The sequence below is a fragment of the Acanthopagrus latus genome, chromosome 22 (assembly GCF_904848185.1).
Source record: "Acanthopagrus latus isolate v.2019 chromosome 22, fAcaLat1.1, whole genome shotgun sequence".
NCBI classification, from domain to species: Eukaryota; Metazoa; Chordata; class Actinopteri; order Spariformes; family Sparidae; genus Acanthopagrus; species Acanthopagrus latus.
This window is the reverse complement of record NC_051060.1, coordinates 1211206-1230132: the sequence shown is the minus strand read 5'-3', so window position 1 is coordinate 1230132 and position 18927 is coordinate 1211206. Positions and strand designations below refer to the sequence as shown.

Here is an 18927-nt window from a genome sequence, read left to right as displayed (position 1 = left end):
CATTTCATTATTCAAAATGAATATGAACTTAAGTGTAATTAACTATACACCTACTGTATGTCAGTGACCATGTTATTTAAAGACATGATGTTGCGATGTGTGTGTGTGTGTGTGCGTGCGTGTGTGCGTGCGTGCGTGTGTGTTAGTGTGTGTGTGTGTGTGTGTGTGTGTGTGTGTGTGAGTGTGTGTGTGTGTCACCCTCACATCACTTCCCAAATTAGCTCTGTCACACTGTGGGTGCTGCTGCCAGTGGGTCATCTAACCCGCTATGGCCATTCTTTGGCAGGGTAATGCGAGTGAGCATCAAGCTCAGCTTCAAGTGTTGGAACATGTGAATATGTGCTCCTCCCTCATGCCCCTCACACTGGCATCAAGTAAACTGACAGCAACGGCTGTGCAGCAGATCACTACGCATGCACTGCACTGCCTGAATGACATATAGGTTTTAATGTGACCTGTCTGATGGCTCAGAGTAGGCAAGCCAGTTAGGTGAGAGTCAGCAAGATAGTTACACTCTTCAGACTGTGAAGGATCACTCTGTTAATGTTCACAATCACAGTCACAGGTCAGCATAAGATGGAATTCATAAGCACAGATTTATTTGGAGTTTGTATGCATGGGATGTGTTTCAAAGTCCTTTGACATATGGAATCATAAAGTTGAAGAAAATGGAAATGCTCATGTAAAGTACAAGTATGGAGCTTAAAATTGCCTTGAATACTAATAACCTTAAATACAGTATTTGAGTTGATGTGCGTACATTCCACCACTTGATTTTGGCAAATACAAGCCTAATTGGGTCTGACATTTGATTCTCATTTAGTTGTTTTTACTACAGCAAGTGCTAAGCCATGTGGTATTTGGGGCAAGCACATTTTTTTTATCAAATCAAGTTATCCTTCAGTCTTGGCTCTTTCTCAGATTTGATGTCAGTAGCTTTCCCACTTGTCCATTTAAGACATTTTACCAGTTAGAGCCTAAAAACAGCTCAACACAAAAAAATGTCAAACGTCAATGTCAAAATATTTTAAAAGAAAATGAGATGAGATTGGATGCATAATATGAATAGAAATGGTTGAATATTTAATTGTTTTATGCTTTGTCACTAGATGTTCTGAACTTATCTTGCACACCACGACCTTTTGTATGCCATTTCCATATAGAAAATCACTCGACACGACATGACTGTGGTTATTTTTCTTAATAAATATATATTTTGTGTCTTTAGGTATCCTTTGGTCTCTGTGCAGACACCTCACCTCACTGATATTACTGATGCTCTGTAGATGGTACCAGTGATGTTCTGTGTGGTTTTAATCAGCCAGTGCAGAGTCATCATGCATCAACCATGGCAGTTTGTTGTGTCCAGTCAGGAAGCTTTCCTCTGCTGCTCTGCAGATGTTGACTAGAACTTGGCGTGGGAACTAAGCCTAAGCGTCCTTAAGAAGTCAAGCAGTTTCTGAGCTTTCTCTACCCATGTGCAATGACCATGGTATTGGTAGTTGTATGCACAGCCACCTTTATAGACTAGAAGTGCTCCATTACATGAGCTTTTTTGTGGACGGTTTCAGGGAAGTTTTGTTTCTCAGAGCAGCTTCAGCTGCATAGCAAGACATCACACCAGCACACAATCAACAGCATAGGGAAAGATTTGACATGGAGAAGCAGCAGCGTGGCGCTCAGTTGAATTTTCAGACACATTGGATGAGTCTTTGTGCTTTTCAAGGGTGTATTACAATCAGTCACATCGGTCCATTGTGTCTTTCATCTTCTTCACAGCCTGGCTTTGGGGCCCTTTGATCCCAGCTGGATATTTATACCATTGCTCTGGTTTGGCACATTTATGCATGTTGCTACAACAACAAGAGCATTTGCATGTATTCTTAAAACTTGCGATGTTGCACACATAAGAGCAATGTGTGAAAAAACTGTTTTTCTTCGCCTTATCAACAGACCAGTACCCTCCAGCCCACTCACACATGCACACATGATCACACACACTCTTGGCTTTGCACACACACACCCACACACACATACATGCGTACAGACATGGCTTTTGAAGGTTTTGACGTGGGCGATGGCTCTGTGTCAACTCTTTCCTGTGGGGAGACTTTCCACTTGCTTTTTTCCATGACTGCTCTGCTTTTTAAATTGACGGTTGAATTTGTCTCAACTTCATGCACAAGATGATTTTATTGTGTTGAATAAAGGTCCCCCCACACACACACACGCACACACACACACACTCCCTCTGCTTCCACCGGCCCCATTAATAATGCAGCACATAATCCAGTCTCGGGTACACTCGTGCTAGCAGCCCCTTGGCCTGCCAATCACTGGCCTAATTAGCAGTATTGCTACTGGAAAACACTCCACATATCCTAACCCAGTCCCTCAAAGGCATACTTCCCTCTTGGTAGTGACAGTTTTGGGGTGTTTCTCTTGCATCGTGAGCTGGTTTTCTATTCCTGTTGATTGAGGTGTCTGCAAACAACAAACTTGTTTTCTTGTTGATTCAGCCAATCTCACCGGAAGAGGTTTTGACAAACAGATTATCATGTGTGCAGGTGGTAGCTCGTCATTTTCAATGTGATAGGAAATGGAATGCGCCTCTGCTATTCTGTCTAAATTCTGACAATGGCTACGTGTATGTTTGTCTTTTGTGGTGACTCTTGTGCTTTTGTGCAGCAATGTTTGGCTGCTGTGATGTTTACATGTCAGTCTGAAGCTGAAAAGGAAAACCAAAATGTGTCTTAGTCATGTTGAGTCACACCAAAATGCTGGGCAGACTGTTCAAAACTGAATATCAAATTCATAAACATGAAAGATATATTTGTTGCAAGACATGTCAAAGATGAGATTAAACAAAGACAAATGAGTTCCAATATCACGCGAAAACCAAGACAGGGCTGAGACACAGCAGCCAGCCTGGTCTATAGATAACCCCAGTGTTTCTGTCACATGTGCAGCGCGTTACCATATAAGACAGCAATATGACTCACCCCACTCACTGACCTACTATGTGGGAAGTCATGATTCATGCAAGCTGCATTTAAGCAGGCAGGGCCCAAAAATACTCTGGCATGCCATCACACAGACACATACACACACTCACTCACACATACCTCGTTTGCTCAGTCATACTCACCACCCACGGACAGAGATAGGCTCAGATGCTGCCGGTAACATGCAGTGAGAGACATTAGAAAGTTGTCAGAGTAAAGAGTGGAATAACAAGATGACTGGATGTGTGCTGATGCCTTTTTGAGGTAATGCCAATGAACACTGGCAGCTGATGCTTTCAAGGCTTGTTTTTGTTTTCTGTTTCTGCGACTTTGAATGGATGGAGACGATGATTCTTGAGATTTACAAGTCAAGTCTGCAGCAGGTAGCTTAAGTGAAACTGGGTTTATTGCATTTTCAGCAACACAAAAATGTCTTTGTTCGTGAATGTATTCTTCGATGTGAGATTAGTAAGCAAGAGACTCCTGTTAATATCATTGTTGGGTGTTGTGGTGATAGATAAAGCTGAAAGACGCTACACTGACACCAAGTTTGGAAGACACGTCTCAGAAATCTTTCCTCAGACACCTGGCTCACAGCACTATCCCTCAGTGCAGACATTCTGCACATTAGTAGTCTTTTCCTGATGTCAAAGAGATAAGCCTCAGTGCATTTTTGATGCAGATGTTGGCTGCTCTGATAATGGGTTTCATAGCCTTTCATTCCACTGTCTTTAATGCTTTCCATTCTGCCTGTGCTCAACACTAATTGTTTCTTTTAAAAGGTAAACCTCTGCTGTGGTTTGAGTATTGATTCACATGGTTGAGGTCAGCGCCTGGACCTTTCCATCGCCACGAGATGCAGTAGCTCTGGTGTTAATTAGGACGGTTGCAGATACATGCGGGTTGGTGCAATGTATTAAGTGCATTCTGGGCTGTGCAGACAGATGTGCGCTCTCACAGGCAGTCTGATTCATCAGTGTCAGCAGCAAGAGCCAGCCAGGATTGTCCAGCAGGCTCAAGGCTAACCTGGGTTACCTTTGTTGCCTGACCATGCTAAAAGTACGTGGGGGTTGTATGAAGGGACTCCATTTACATTTGTACAATATTTTAGTTCAACTCCAAATACAACATTGCTCATTTCTAGTTCAGTCTAGTTGTATCTTACCTTGTGCATGAATACCTTGAATGGGCAAAGCTTTCTCCAAGAATTGATGTTGTGTTGTCTTTGCTCAGCCCCCGATCGAAGCGCAGGGAGACGGTATTGATTTCCATCAGGAGCAGAAAGCACTTGATACATTTGTGGATGGACTTGAGCACAGTGACTCGAGCAGTAGCCTGAGATGACTCTGTGTCCTCCATGTTAGGTTTACCATGAACTTTCTTGAATACAGTACGTCTGTCACATTTTGTGTACACAGGGTTTGAAGGGTCTTGTCCTTTGCCTTTGTGCTGTAGAGGTTTGGGCTATGTGTAAATCAGAATCAGAATTTCCTTTATTTGTCCCGCAAACGGGGACATTTTTTAAAATCATGTGTCTATCATGAGAGCATGGATATAATCTATGTCAGTGTGATGAAATATGACAAAGAAACCTTCACATTATGCTTCCACATTCCTCTGTATGTGATCAGCAGAGCTGGTGTCAGACGAGGCTGTCTTGCATATATTATCTCAGGATCAATATCAGCAACCCAGTGACCTTCTGAAAGGCTGTTTACCTTATCAGCGGTGTGAAGGAGCCTTCACCATGGATGTTAGTGATCTTACAGTGGTTGGACTGGAAAGCACCTCACCCTCAATGTTGTCTTACAATCTTACAGTAAGTGGAGGAATTGACTCCAGGAATATTGTGTTGCTTATTTTGATACAAAACACCACAGACGTCGTTTATTTAAATGAATGTTCACCACTCTTTGCTGATTTTTGTGTTGCAAGTCACTTCAGCTTTTAAATGTATGACTCAGTTACTTCCTAAGTTACAGTTTGCTTGTTGCGATGAGGAGACAAGTCATCCTTCCTTCCGCTTACTAAGAATGGCCTTTGCTTTTGCAAAGATTTATCTGTGATTTAACTGTGTTGGCTGAAGGCTGGCTCTGGTTAGGATGGTTCTCTGAATGTGTGTACTGCCTGAGCTGCATGCTTTTTTTCTGTAGTACCAAGAGTTACATATGAAAAACACATTTAATATGATGGAGAAAAAAATAAGGAACTACAAAAACAGTGTTGCTTTTAGTCTTGATGACAGTGCACTTTATTGGTTTTCAATGGGTTTTGCAATGGTTTCATAAGCCACAGAGGTCATAGAGTCATGTTAACTCATAGATAACCATGTAATCAAATTAAGTCACAGCAGAACAGTCAGACGTCAGTTGTAAAGTGAAAACCTTGGATCAGATTTCAAGATCAAAAGCTTCACATGACCAATTCTGAATTCTGGAAAACATTACCAATTCTTATAACAAGTGAACTTTTTGATGAACATTTTGACATACCAACGAATCATAAATCTTATTGCATCTGTCAAATAATCATCATAATCAATATCATGCAGCCCTAATGGCTTTATACCAAGCATTCAGGCACTTCCTATCACTTCCTGTCATGGATTAAGTGTTGGTCAAACATAAATGTGGTTTTGACAAGATGAAAAGGGCAGGCTGTCACCAAAGTTATTAGCAATCATCCTCTGGGGACCAAGATTACTAATAACAAAAGTAGTGTATTATTATATCTTGCTGAAGATCAAAGTATTAAAAGCTGCCGTGCAGACTGATGAATAGAGATACTATCACACTGACCAACACTGCCACAGAAACTCATTTTGGGGTGTGGGTAAGCAGGAAGTTTCACTTGAGGAAATGAAACCCCTCCAAAAATATGATCTGCATGTTACTTTCAAACACAAAATATAATGGTTGCATCCTTTTTATTTGCAGACACTGCCTTGAAGCAGACATTTGATTTTCATTTGAAATTGACATGGTAAGATACACCCCAGGTTAGGGCTTTCATTTACCTATGCATCATCATCATCACCTTACATGTTGACATTTGCCACCTGGCGCAGCTCCAAGGGCATTTGTTGCTATGGCCTAATTTGATAATTCCAATTAAAACCATGTTCATCCTCAGTGTAATTACAGTCATCTGCCAGGAGTCCTCCCCTCTAATTGTGCACAGTGACACAGTGTTCATGTTAGTCTCACTCTGACTCTACTGGCTCAGTGGATAATGTTATTAGACTATAGCAGCAGCAGCAGTCAAAACTAACCTTGTTTATTATAAGGAGCCACAGGCTGCATTGGTATGTTTTCATGCCTTGGATATGTCCCATTAGACAAATCATTCCAATAACTTGAGGGATTCTAAAACTGTTGAAGTTGTTCTTTACCCCCTGTGTGTTTGTTATATGCAACGACTCATCACTTACAGCAGGTGTGCATGTACCTGCGGTCCTTATTCTGCTCCATCCTGATTGATTGTGGCACTAATCTATCAGGAAGTGATGGAAAACAATATGTTATTATATCAAAGAGTGACGGAAAGAATAGAATTTAAGACGGAATCTTATGACAAACGTTAGCCTAGCTCTGATCCTGGGCCGATTGCATGGATAACTGACTTTTGGTCCTGCTGGTCTGACTGGCTGGGAGGGAGATGCTGTTGGCAGAGAGTGTCTCACGGTCTGCTGCTCAATCCAAACCCCACACTTCCTTTTCAGATGTTGATGGGTGTATTTCTGTCATAAGTAAAGTGTGTTCACGCAGCAAAAGTCGAAAAAAAATATTACATTAAACAAAAATGAAGCAAAATTTTAGAGAGCTGTTGGCTGCTACTTCTACATGTGCTGCCATTGCATCCAGCTATCAGGCAAAGGAAAGGGTAGTATATAGCTTCTGTCTTCAGGCTTTCCTCAGAATCCTGAACTCATCCTCCTTTCTTCACCATAAAAAAAAAAAAACGCTTTTTACTGTGTAGCATAAAGACACAACAACTTGTGTTTCAACATTTTTGTATTATAGAATGATTAATTGACTTGAGTGAAGATTGTTTTGTCAGCTGCTGTTTCCAGAATCTTGAAAAGAAACTTGCCTTGTTTTTTTAGCCTATCACAGTGCTGTAGATGTACACGAAGATGTGCACTTCTATTCTATTTCATGACCCACCTCCTTCTTCCACACACCCTGCACATCATTCTGCTGAGATCCAGAGAGGGCGACGACACACACCACAGAGCACATTATGACACACTCACACATTACCACCCCACCCTCCCACCCCTCCTACTTAAAAGTCCCCAAACTGAGACCACGTCATATGAAAGTCAGGCCAAAGCTGACTCAAACATCCTGCTCAACACATAAATGTGGTTTTTCGTCTCTTAATACTTGTGTTTGCTTGGTTTGAATGAGTCCAGTCTTATTTTCTCTCTCCACATAAAAATAAAGTATTTCAGCTGTGTTTCCATGGCGATAATCAGTGGCACCTGTGACCCGCTGTTAACCAACAAAAAAGAGGAAAGCGTGGCTGCATTGCCGATTAAATGATACAAGAAATCATGTGAGCTTTTATAATCTTGGGCCCTGGGGAAGTGTCATGGGCGTTTTTTATGTCTTATTTGGTTCACCAGGGCTGAAAATGTTGTTATCTCCTCACCTTCATGCCAGTGGAAAGTAAGTTGAAGTTTCATTGTCCACAGAACATTTCTGGAGCTTCACGGTAAAACAGAGTTGCAGCATTTTGCTAGACAAGTGAGGGAGACAGGGCCTTGTTTCAGTATCAGTGGCTCCAAGTCTCAAATTGATTTGAAAAGATGTTATTTTTCCTCTTTACATGAAGTTGTGCCTCCACTCCAGTCAGGATGCGCTCTAGTACAGTTAGTTTAGCGGCTACAGTGAATATTCCACCTTGGACCCGCTCCACTTGAAAGTGTCATGAGATAACTATTGTTGTTGTGAATGTGTGCTGTACAAATAGAGATTGATTGATGATTTCAGTTCCCAGCTAGGTGAGAAGATTTCTATCAAAATCATGTGTGTATTAAATACAGACCTGGAGTCAGGATGGGATTTGCCTAGCTTAGCATAAAGACTAAGCACACCACTTATTCCTAAAACCATTGTCATCTTCCCAGTTCAGTTTGTTTTGAAGTAAAACAAATGAGATATAAAATGTTCAGTGAGCTTCAGAGGTGTTTTTTTGTACTTTGGACAGAGCTAGCTAGCTGATTCTAGCTCCAATCTTTATACAAATCTAGGCTAACCACATCCTGTCTCCAGCTCTGTACTTAAAACAAAGATATGAGAGGGAGAAAAAGAGCAACTAATTCAATGTTGATTAAAAATGCAGCAATAGATTGAACAGATGGAATAAATCTATTGTGTGACAGTTTGGTACATTGAATCTACAGTCACATCTTCACAGAGGAAACCTTTCTGCAGTGAGAACATGACTAGAGACACAAATACAAAGAAGTTACAGAGAAATCTTTATGATGTGGACAAAACACCTTGCTGTGTGACTGTATGGTGTTATAACCATGTGTTAGTGAGAAATCAATCTGACAATGGTGAGGTAACAGCAGGTACAGTCAGCTGGGATAGTGACAGGTGAACATAATGACAGCATTGTTTAGTACAGGATGTTACCTGCAGCTCCTCTCTGATGCACCTCCTGCACAGTACAGCAGTGTGTGGGCTGCTCTACACACACAACTGAAGCAGTGCGCTGTAGCTCCACATACATAATTGCTATAATCTGTGGTGCAGAGCTAACAGGTCTCAAGCCACATTAGACTTCATCAGCCCCCCTCAGATGTGCATGCTCACTGCAGGAGCATCCACCGGTGAGCCCTGAAGTCAGCTCCGACCACAGCAGGAGCCCTCTCATCACCATCCCGCTGCGCTTTTGATCTACACAGAAATGGTAGCAGCTCCAGAGAAGGTTGGCTGCATCTGTGTAAGTGTAGCAGAAAGAGCTGCCGTCAACAACTGACCCTGGAATAAAAAAAAAAAAAAAAAAAAAAAAGAAAGAAAGAAATAGGAAATCTTTTGCATCCATCAGCACTTCTAGAATTCTGCCACAACCTGCTATTTTGTGGTGTGTGTGTGTGTATGTGTGTCTGTCTGTCTGGATAAGGATGTGTGTTTGTGAATATGCTTGCACTGTATTTGTGTGTGCATGTGTGTGTGTGTTTGTGTCATCCTTGCATTTTACTTCCACTGCAACAAACCATCCGAAGTCCAAGTGAGGCAAATGTGCATTCCATGGTAGAAATAGCATGTTTGGAGTGTTGTGAACCTCGCAACCGCATCTGGAAACATTATTCTTGGAAGACCAAGGAAGCTAACTGAGAAATGTTTGGTGGAAATAAGCAAACTATACAAGAGTTGGACCAGCCAGAACCACAAGAGAGTCTGGACTTACTTTCCAAAACAGCCCCCACAGCAGACTGTTTGTTCTTGCAGTAGATTGCTCCAGTCCAGTCATCAGTGTGACTCTGTCACAGGTAAACAACATAATCTACAAATGGCTTAAACGCAATTCATGGCTCAGTGCAGCCTCGCAAAGCCAGCCCACAATTTTCACTTCCCTCATTGTGGTCTACGCTCAGTATGCATTTGCCTGTGTCAGACGTCACCTCTAGTGGGCTATACAGCAGATAGAGATTGAGTGACTGCTCTCTTATGCTGAGACATCAACATGATCTCTTCTTGCACCCAATTGGAGAAATAAACCACTCGCTGGGCTGTGGTTAGTCTGCGCTTCTGGTTTTCAAAGGCGCTGATTGTTCAAAAAAATGCTGTCAACTGTTTAAATCTGTTGACTTCATAAATATGAGGTATAGGGCAATGCATTTCCTGAATCATTTGCATATCCATCTGCAACACCTGGCCTACACTGGTGGTCATGACATTTGAGAATTGAACAAGGTGACGCATTTGTCCAATAATCAGTACAGGACTTATTTTTCATGTCCAAATCTGACCTAGTCTGAAAGAGTCGTAACTAGGCTGGACCCAAACTTGACATCCGTTACCTCGTCACGTACAGAAGTCGTTATCATGGTTAGCCTACAGCCTGTCTGTTAACCCTGACATGAGACATGTACAGTGTAGATGACTACATTGTTCTACACATAGATGTATGAAAAATTAAAAATTAAAAAACAACAACAACACTTATTTTTATACCAGTTATTAATTTATCTATCATTTCACAAAAAGAACTTGAAAGTAATGTCAATAGATGTCAGTGACCATGGACATCATTTCTAAATGTTTGTCAGCCCCTATCCCAATCCTGCCTGTTGGGATCCATCAGGTCCATTGGTTTGGGTTGAGTATCCGAGCGTTAACCTGCAGCCTTGTAATTCCACAGGGTTAGGGTTCTACCCATCAGAGTACATCTCCAGCTCTATATCCTGATGAAATTGTTGGTTCAAGACAACAGAATAGCATTTATGCAATGATCCTGTTGAATATTGGATGCAGTTTTTTTCATAGGCCGTGGTATGATTGCTTACTGTGGCACATGGAAACAAACAACGTCTTGTCCAATGATTTCATTCAGCACTCGTGTTTTTGTGAGACCTGTCAACTGGATTGATTGCCCCTGTAACCACAGCCAGTGATCACAGTCTCATCTGATCAGCTGCAGCGTGGAGAGCTCTCCTTCACTGCATTTCCATCCTGTCCCTTTCCATTCACACAGCGATAGGCTCCCATTTTCACAAGATGGGAGCTAGTTCTATTTGCAAGGTGAAGACGGCCGTCAGTCGCCATTTTCACATTTAAAGTAGTAGCAACACTTGCACCATTTCATACACACACTCACACACACACTGTCTTTCCACTCTGAGAATCCTGGGTGCTGGGTGAAAATATTGTGTGTGGAACTCCTCTCTGTCAAGTTTATTTATTGGGTTTACTGAAGGAATTCTAGCTCCACTCAACATTTCTTCTCGTCTTAAGCATTTTCACCAGTCAGTAAGAGCTTTATTTGCTTCTTGTGGTTATTTAGTCAGTGCTAACACCAGGAAGTGAAAGTGTTTTTTAATTTATTTACACAAAAATGTATTTAAAAAGACACCAGTTTGGGAAAAACTCTATTTACAATTCCATATATATGGAGCCCCTATGACCCATGAGCTGTCAATCAAAAGCAGCGCAATGTATACATCAGCATTTCAGATTATTTCCCCTCCAATCATAAGGAGGAGTTACTGAATTATAAACTCCATTCATTCAGAATGAGGATGTGTTCTGAGTGTAATCACATTTACTACATTTGCCTGCCAATTAAAGAAACTGAACTTTTCTGAGAAAATCGAATTTGCTGCACTTTGTAAAACTGGGACAAAGGGACAAAGTCACCCCGTGTCTAGGCATTGCTTTTAACAGAAAAAGTGCTTTTATTCAATGAAACAGCACACAGTAACTTAAGAACAACACAAGTTCAGAACTTTACTCTTACTGTGGGTCCTTTAACTCCTCATCATCCAAGACCCGTGACTGCAGCCAGGCAATAAAGCTGAAGCCAGAGTACAACATAACACTTTTTAATGAGATATTATTTATTGTAATACACCAGAGAGATAGGATGCTGTGGGAAGATGCTCAGAGATGACAGCGTTCTAAAAAGGGCTAGTGTCTGTGGGTTTATAACTCAGGTCAACCTCTCACTAAACTCAGCACCCACAGGAGATTTGGTGCACTTTCTTCTTTTCCTCTCTCCTCTCTGTAACTGTTACGTTCATGAATAAAATACACAATGCCTACAGTCATCAGTTAACGTAAGCACATAAACACCAGACAGTGGAGGTCCCATACACAGACAACTGCTGCAGTCAGGCTGATAACAGCAGCAACACAGTGATACATCCCTCTCTGAGCTCTCTGCCAGTATATGGCTCCGCATCAGAGCACAATTTAACGTGACTCGGGGTGTTTATTCTTCCAGAAGGTCTCTTTCCTCGAGGGCCCAGCCCTACCCACACAACACTCAGCAGATGTTTGTTTGTTTGATAGACAACAGCAATGACAGGCTGTGTATTATATATTGCATTAATACCTTCACTTTTGACCCACTGTCTTTCAGGCTGATTGAGCTGGAGATTTTGAATTTATTGTTGGTTGGACTTGATACATTTTAAAAGCCTATGGTAATAATTAACGTGGCAATAGGGTTCTCTTTTGAAGTTGCACATATACAGTTTTTTGTGCCCATAGCTTAAAATCAATCTTGTGACATTTGGGTTATCCTGTGAAGAACGGTGCAGCTGATATTCTCTTGCAGAGTGTGTCCAAGCCACTCAGCATACCTTTACAGTGAGTCCTTCTTAGATTACAAACACATGTGGACCTCTAAAGCACAAGACACAGCACACTTTACTCTGGACCTTCTTGTCTACCTCTGATTTAAATGTGACTGGCCTTTAAATAAAGGGTTTCCTGTGTGTTTTTATCATTTGATGTCACTACCTGGGTTTTTTTGAGCACGTGATTTGAATGTACAAGGGTAAGTGTGTAAGTGGAAATGTGTGGACTACTCTCAAAGTCAGTCCTTTGTTAGTCATGTATAATTTTTTGTGTGGGTCGACACTGAGCCGGGGAATGCACAACAAAATTCTGCTGGCTTTTGAATGTTATAGGAGTGAGCATGTGAAGAGAGCAGCAGTCAGTCAGGCTTGTATGTGTTGAATCATGAGGCTGGCTGCAGCAGACCGTCGGGGCTGATGTCAGCCCTGCGGTATGTGCTCGCTGGGTTCGGCTGTAAGCTGACCCCCCTCTGTTGTGTTTCTATTTCCAGGGCGTGAGCGGAATGTCCGTGGATGAGAAGCCTGAAGCCCCCATGTATGTGTATGAGTCGACAGTTCATTGTACCAATATCCTCCTCTGCCTCAACGACCAGCGGAAGCAGGATATCCTGTGCGATGTGACTGTCCTGGTGGAGGGCAAGGAGTTCCGTGGGCACCGGGCCGTGCTGGCCGCCTGCAGCGAGTATTTCCTCCAGGCGCTGGTGGGCCAGGCAGAGAATGGCTTGGTCGTTAGCCTTCCAGAAGAGGTACGTCTATCAATCACACTGGCTCCATGACAGTTTTCTCTTGCAGGAGTAGAACTGCTGTAGGCGTTTAGACAATAAAACACTAAAATTCTAAATGTACAATTCTGCCAGGCTCTCTGCACCTTCCCCTAGCATCCATAGCCACTGACCACGCTCCACCTCAAGCAAAAAATTGATCAGAATGCAACTGTTGGCAATGACATTAGCCTAACATAAATTACAGCACAGTGTCCATACTGTCTTAATACAGAAAAACGTATCCCAAAGCTTACTGACATTTTCCCTAGTATGAATGAAGTATAGTCACATTTATATGTATTATTTCAGCAGATGATTTATTAAGTAACAGCTGTCTTATTAAGTATCACACAAATTATAACACACTAAGTCACAGCTCAGTTTGACCATATCTGGTATACCTGGTATTCTCATCAGCTGCAGCTAACAAGAAGCTAGCTAAATTCCAGCGCCATAGACCTCGTGTTCAGTAATATCATGTTTAAAACTAACTCATCATGTTACAACATTACTGTTAAATTAAAAAGTAGATTGTTACGTTTCTGCATTATCTACTCAGAGTAGAGTTTATTTATTACCAAACATTAAGGTAAACCCCTTTACGACTGGTTGTGTATCTCGGTTATACTGTGTACAACTGTACATGTACCTGTGAATGTATTGTCTCTACCGTCATTGTGTAGCCTTCCTTACAATATAACATTTGCAGCTCTTTTGCTAACAATCTGACAGAGAACTCGGCAGAGACATACAGTATTAGGCACAGCTGTTTCAATGACAACAATACAACACGGGCTCCTCTAGCAAGTATATGATGTTTACTGATGAACTATGGGTGCCTCCATAGAAAAGATGAAAGCACAAATCCATCTATGACAGTGCATGGGCTTTTTTTCTAACTTTATAAGTGCATTTGGGCTTTTAAAACACATAGACTCATCCAGCCAATGTTCTGTTCTCTCAACTTGACTGTAGTCCACAGTAGTCATTATAATGAAGGAGAGGTTTTTCAAAAAGTGTGTCTGACAGTCAGTTCCTCTATGGGTAAGGACTGTTCTATAGGTGAAGCAGATTACTGTTATAGAAAACTAAATAAATAAGAGATTCCTTGAATTGCGAAAGTAACACGTTTCTTTATTCATCACAACAAAAATGTAATCCAAATACAGATTACTTTGTAACTACTTACAAAGAACTGTAAGACTGCATAGACCAGTGGTTCACAACCTGGGGTCCGGGCCCCCCCTAGGGGGGCGCCAGAGATCGCAGGGGGTGCACACAACTTTGTCTGCTCTGAGGTTGTGAGGTTACCAAAATTATATTTGTGCACATTAAATATATAAAATCCAAATAACACACCCAACTGGATAATCAGAACTCTGTATAATCCAAATTGAAACATATTTTTGGTCCACGTTTAAATTCATTTAGCTGTTTATCACCAGCACCCCATGAGGTAGGCCTATTCTGTTCAAAAATTAAACTGTGTGCGTAGTTGTGTGTGACACAAAAAGGAAGAAATGTATCTATAACAAGGAGAATAAGAGCAAAAACCTGCAACTGTTGTTTATTTTTGCAAATAAAAGTTTGTAATTAATCACTTTATTCTTTTAGTTTATGCGGGTTGGGGTTGGGGGTGCCTGGCTTGTCTTGGACACAGGCAAGGGGGGCTTCAAGGAAAAAGGTTTGGGAACCACTGGTATAGACCATATACACATGGTTGCCATTTTCCTCTGATGTCAAGCCCGGATGGAAAGATGAAATGCTGCTGGATAGCATCATACTGCTGTGTTTCAGTCTGCAAGTCATGTAGATATAGAGAATCTCATATATTGTCATCATGACACATTATACTGATTGATCAGCAACTGAAAAGACAATGGATAGTGAAAAGACTTGTCAACGCTCATCTTGGACACATTTCTGGACACTATGCACACTAAATCCCATCTCTCAGTAATATTCATGCAAATTGCAACATTAAAGTATTTACAAGCACTAGTGAGTGTTTTGTCTGAGACAGAGTGGCTGGCAAAGCCTGCTTCACATTACATTATGTTACGTTAGCCTACATTAAAAGCTTGATTACATTGAGTCCAATATTTTTACATTTCAAAATGGATGCCTTTTCTGTTGTATTTTGTGACACTAAATTCAAACTCAAACTCAAATTGTAACCCCAGCTAGTAAGATGTTGAATGCTAACGTTAGCTGTTGTCTAACAGAATTTAATGGGTAACCAAAAACGATGTTTTGTCTAACAGCATAATGTATAGCCCAGTATCCCTCTGGATTTTTATTATCCTTGTCTTGCCAGTTGCTGATGAGTCAGGGAGCAGTGAATTGCAAAAGGTTTGTCAGGGTCCCTAACATTATCATGTCACAACCTGGAACAGTAGTGAATGATGTGCTTTTTATAACAGCATTTGAGCTTCCCACTGTGATGTCAGAGGAAAATGGCCACCGTGTAAATATGTAAATATGGTAGCACTGACCTTGTGGAACTCCACAGTCAGAGCATTTCAGTTTCTTTCCTATTCATTTGGACAATAAATTCTTTCAAATATATTGATGACTATTTGTCATCTGTGCTAAAGATAATTTGGTACAAAGACACATCGTTGCCTTTAGTTCTGGTCCAGTTCGTGTTCAGACTGGCATTTTACAAAAGGGCCCAGAGGAATACACATTAAGTCATTTGGACTGACATGTAAGTCATTCACTAGACAGTTTTAGCGACTGTCATCTTGCATCATCAGCATTACATGAAACCACAGGGGAAAACAACTCCTGGTAACTGACAGCAAATTATGCTGCACTGTACCGTGCCTTATGACAATATGGATCTTTTCTGGTGTTACAAAAAGCTAAAAAATATATATATATGACTGATCCTGAATATTATTAGTCAAGACCGTGATTGACCTCACATGTCTTTAATATTGATGACAAGAAAGACAAAAGGAGGCATTTTGTACTTTAATATAACAGAAAGATACTGTGTGGTTGCTATGTTTCACGTGTTTCACTTCTGAGTGATCAGGGAAAATCCCTGCACATGTAGCTTGCTAGCAAGCTCCTGCTAACACTGTTGCTGTTGGTACGAGAACTGATTTGAACACTGAAAGTTCTGAAATAGTTAATTGCGTGTGAATGAAGCAAGGTAAAATATTGCTTCACCTCACAGGGGCTCTACTTAACAATTTTTATCAATTTACATTTATGAATCAATTTTTGATTGGGCATATTTGAGCAGATTGTAACTTGACATGAAAAACGAGGCCTCCCCAGTCTCTCTCTGTTGCCTATAGAAGCCCATGGATGGACGGTCCAATAGGATGTGAGTGTAAGCTAACAACCAGCTTCCAGCACAACACAGACATTCCACAGAAAACCTTTAAGGGATAAAACTGTGTCTGTGTAGTTTTAATGCCTTTACAGAAAAAAGTAGTATTGTTTTGTTGTATTAGCAGGGCTGTCTTGAAAAGGTGCTTTTAAACCTAATAACTTGCCACGGTAGGCTCTTGGGGCAGGGGCATTTTGTTCATGATTTGCCCAATAGAGAGTCAAGTGCAGTGTTGTAATAATTTCTTTTATTCTGAAACATTATGAATGAATTCAGGACAAAGGTAGATGTGATGATCTCTTCTCTTTTTAATAAACAATCACATATCACATTTAATTTCACTTATGATTTTATGGTTAATTTTTGTGTTAATTTTGTTTTCATTACTTTTTTTCTGGCATGAGAAGGAATAGTAGTGAAACAGTGTTTTAATTTGATCTGTCATTCGCTGGAGGATAAAGACTCAGCGAAAGGTGTGAGAAAGTGCATTATTGAGCCTATAGGGCTGTGATTGCCAATTAGCACCTGTCAGATGTTACCGCCGCCGCCGCTGTCAGCAGCGGGTAGCATTTCGTGGTGAGATTAATGCCACCTCGGGCTCGCCGCTCGTCAGGTTCAGCAACACGCCTGTCTCTTGCTCACTCTAGCATTGCCACTTTCAACTGATCCCCATCAGAGCTCCTCCGCCGAACACATGATGAAAGTACCCCTCTGACGTATTGATGTCACACACCCACACACACACGAACACACATGCATGCATACATGTGCTGCTGTGAAAACTGGGGCACATCCCGCATGTGCTGTGGAGTTGCGGCTCCTCGCTGGGGCCAGCGTGTATTAATAAAGTAACATCTGTCAAACGACTTTGTCGCCAGCACATTGAAAAAGACGTTAACGTCGGATTGTCTTCTTATGTAAAAATGAGCATCGGGGCTTTTTTTCTGCTCTTTAACTCAAAGAATGACTGCAGGGAATGGCTCCTGGATGCTTAAAGCAGCATCCCTTTCATTCACTCACTGCAGTCATGAATAATGCATGAGCTGCTGTGTTTCAGGTGTGAGATAGAGTGTGGAAAGTAACATCTTTCAATGACTGTCTCTTTAATGTGCCAGAGAGAGCGATATAGTCCCGTGCCATTCCGAACATTTCATATATTTTTTATTGTTTTATCCAAATGGTAAAACAGCATATAATGAATATGTTGGCTTTATTCTTTCTCAGTGGGCACTTAGGAAGCTACATCACATTCACCAGCACCTTGCCAATTTAATCATATACTATGAAGAAATGCAGAAATGCATTTTCCAACTGAAAATAGTGAATTATGCCATTTTGCAGAACTCAAATTGATTTGAACTGTGATTTCAAATGAGTTATTAGCTATCACATCTGGTGCTGTGGGTAAGTCATGCTCAAAGGATCAAATGTGTAATTTAACACAGTATATATATTTTAGATTTCCATTACTGATTTATTCATATATAAAAAGCTATTTAAGCGTTCATATATTTTAGTAATTGTAAAATAATTATTTTCAAAGTAAGTAATAACTGTGAAACAAATGTAATGGAGTAAAATGGACAATATTTGCCTCTTAGGGCCTGAGTTGGTGTGTTTTGCACTGTTGGCCTTAGATGGCACCACATGGCCCTTGTCAGTGACTTTTACAGCCAGCTGAGCATGGCGAATCAGCAGCGGAGCTCGTCGAGGAGATAAATCACTTTGATTGGCTGTTCAGCTAAGCAAATCAGTGCATGAGAACAAAAATGTAAAAAGAAAAGGAAAGCACCTTGAGCGTGTCACTGTAATATGCATGGTTTCACCCATTATTAGAAGAGCCTACATTAGCAAGCGTGTATTATAACAACGGTTTGCAAACCTTTAATGATGTATACGGTCTACCATCATCTGGTGGTGTTGAGAGTTATTTCTTCTCAGTCTGGCGCAGAATGTACAAGCTAGCTGTCGGCTGTAGTCTTTGTGGTGCAGCTTTTTGGCTGAGACGGGCAATTTGAGGCGGCTTTCGTTGCTGCTAGTTCTTTGATGTCGGTTTGACGTTTCTGCACCCACACATTGCCCAGTTCCGGGACTATAAAGGAATTGTGATCCTGATTATTAAATGTAGTGATCTATAAAGTATAGAATTAATTGAAATTGAAATTGCAATATGGCCCAGTACAATATCCAAATCTCAGATGCTGACATGTTTTGATGAAGGTAAAATGTGTGACTAATCAGCAATTACTGAAATACTGTAGCGATGCATCACAATCTATTCAAATAACATTTCTACTAATTATGAATCCTATCGCAATTGCAGAATCTGTCAATTTTTTTTTTTTTTTTCATTAGGCAAAATTCTCCTTTATATAGCACTCTCCTGCCCTGTTTAGCAGGTAGTACATCTCTCTCTGACTGTCTAGACAAGTCAGAGCCACATCATGGAAGAATGTCATTTCAGTGATGTGGCCTGTCGACTTTTTTTTAAGG

The 18927-nt window shown here is 41.0% G+C and overlaps 1 protein-coding gene across 3 annotated transcripts in view; it reads left to right on the top strand.

Annotated features, from left to right (window-relative positions):
• Nucleotides 1-18927, top strand: part of bach2b (BTB and CNC homology 1, basic leucine zipper transcription factor 2b) — a 100273-nt gene that overhangs the window by 51713 nt on the left and 29633 nt on the right. For 2 of the 3 annotated variants that reach the window (XM_037087036.1, XM_037087035.1), the window contains one exon: nt 12816-13070. In XM_037087036.1, the coding sequence (XP_036942931.1) occupies nt 12828-13070 (243 nt within the window). In that variant the 5' untranslated portion in view covers nt 12816-12827. Of the gene's footprint in view, nt 1-3168; nt 3270-12815; nt 13071-18927 lie in introns of those variants that run through there. The other variant, XM_037087037.1, reaches the window with a different exon arrangement.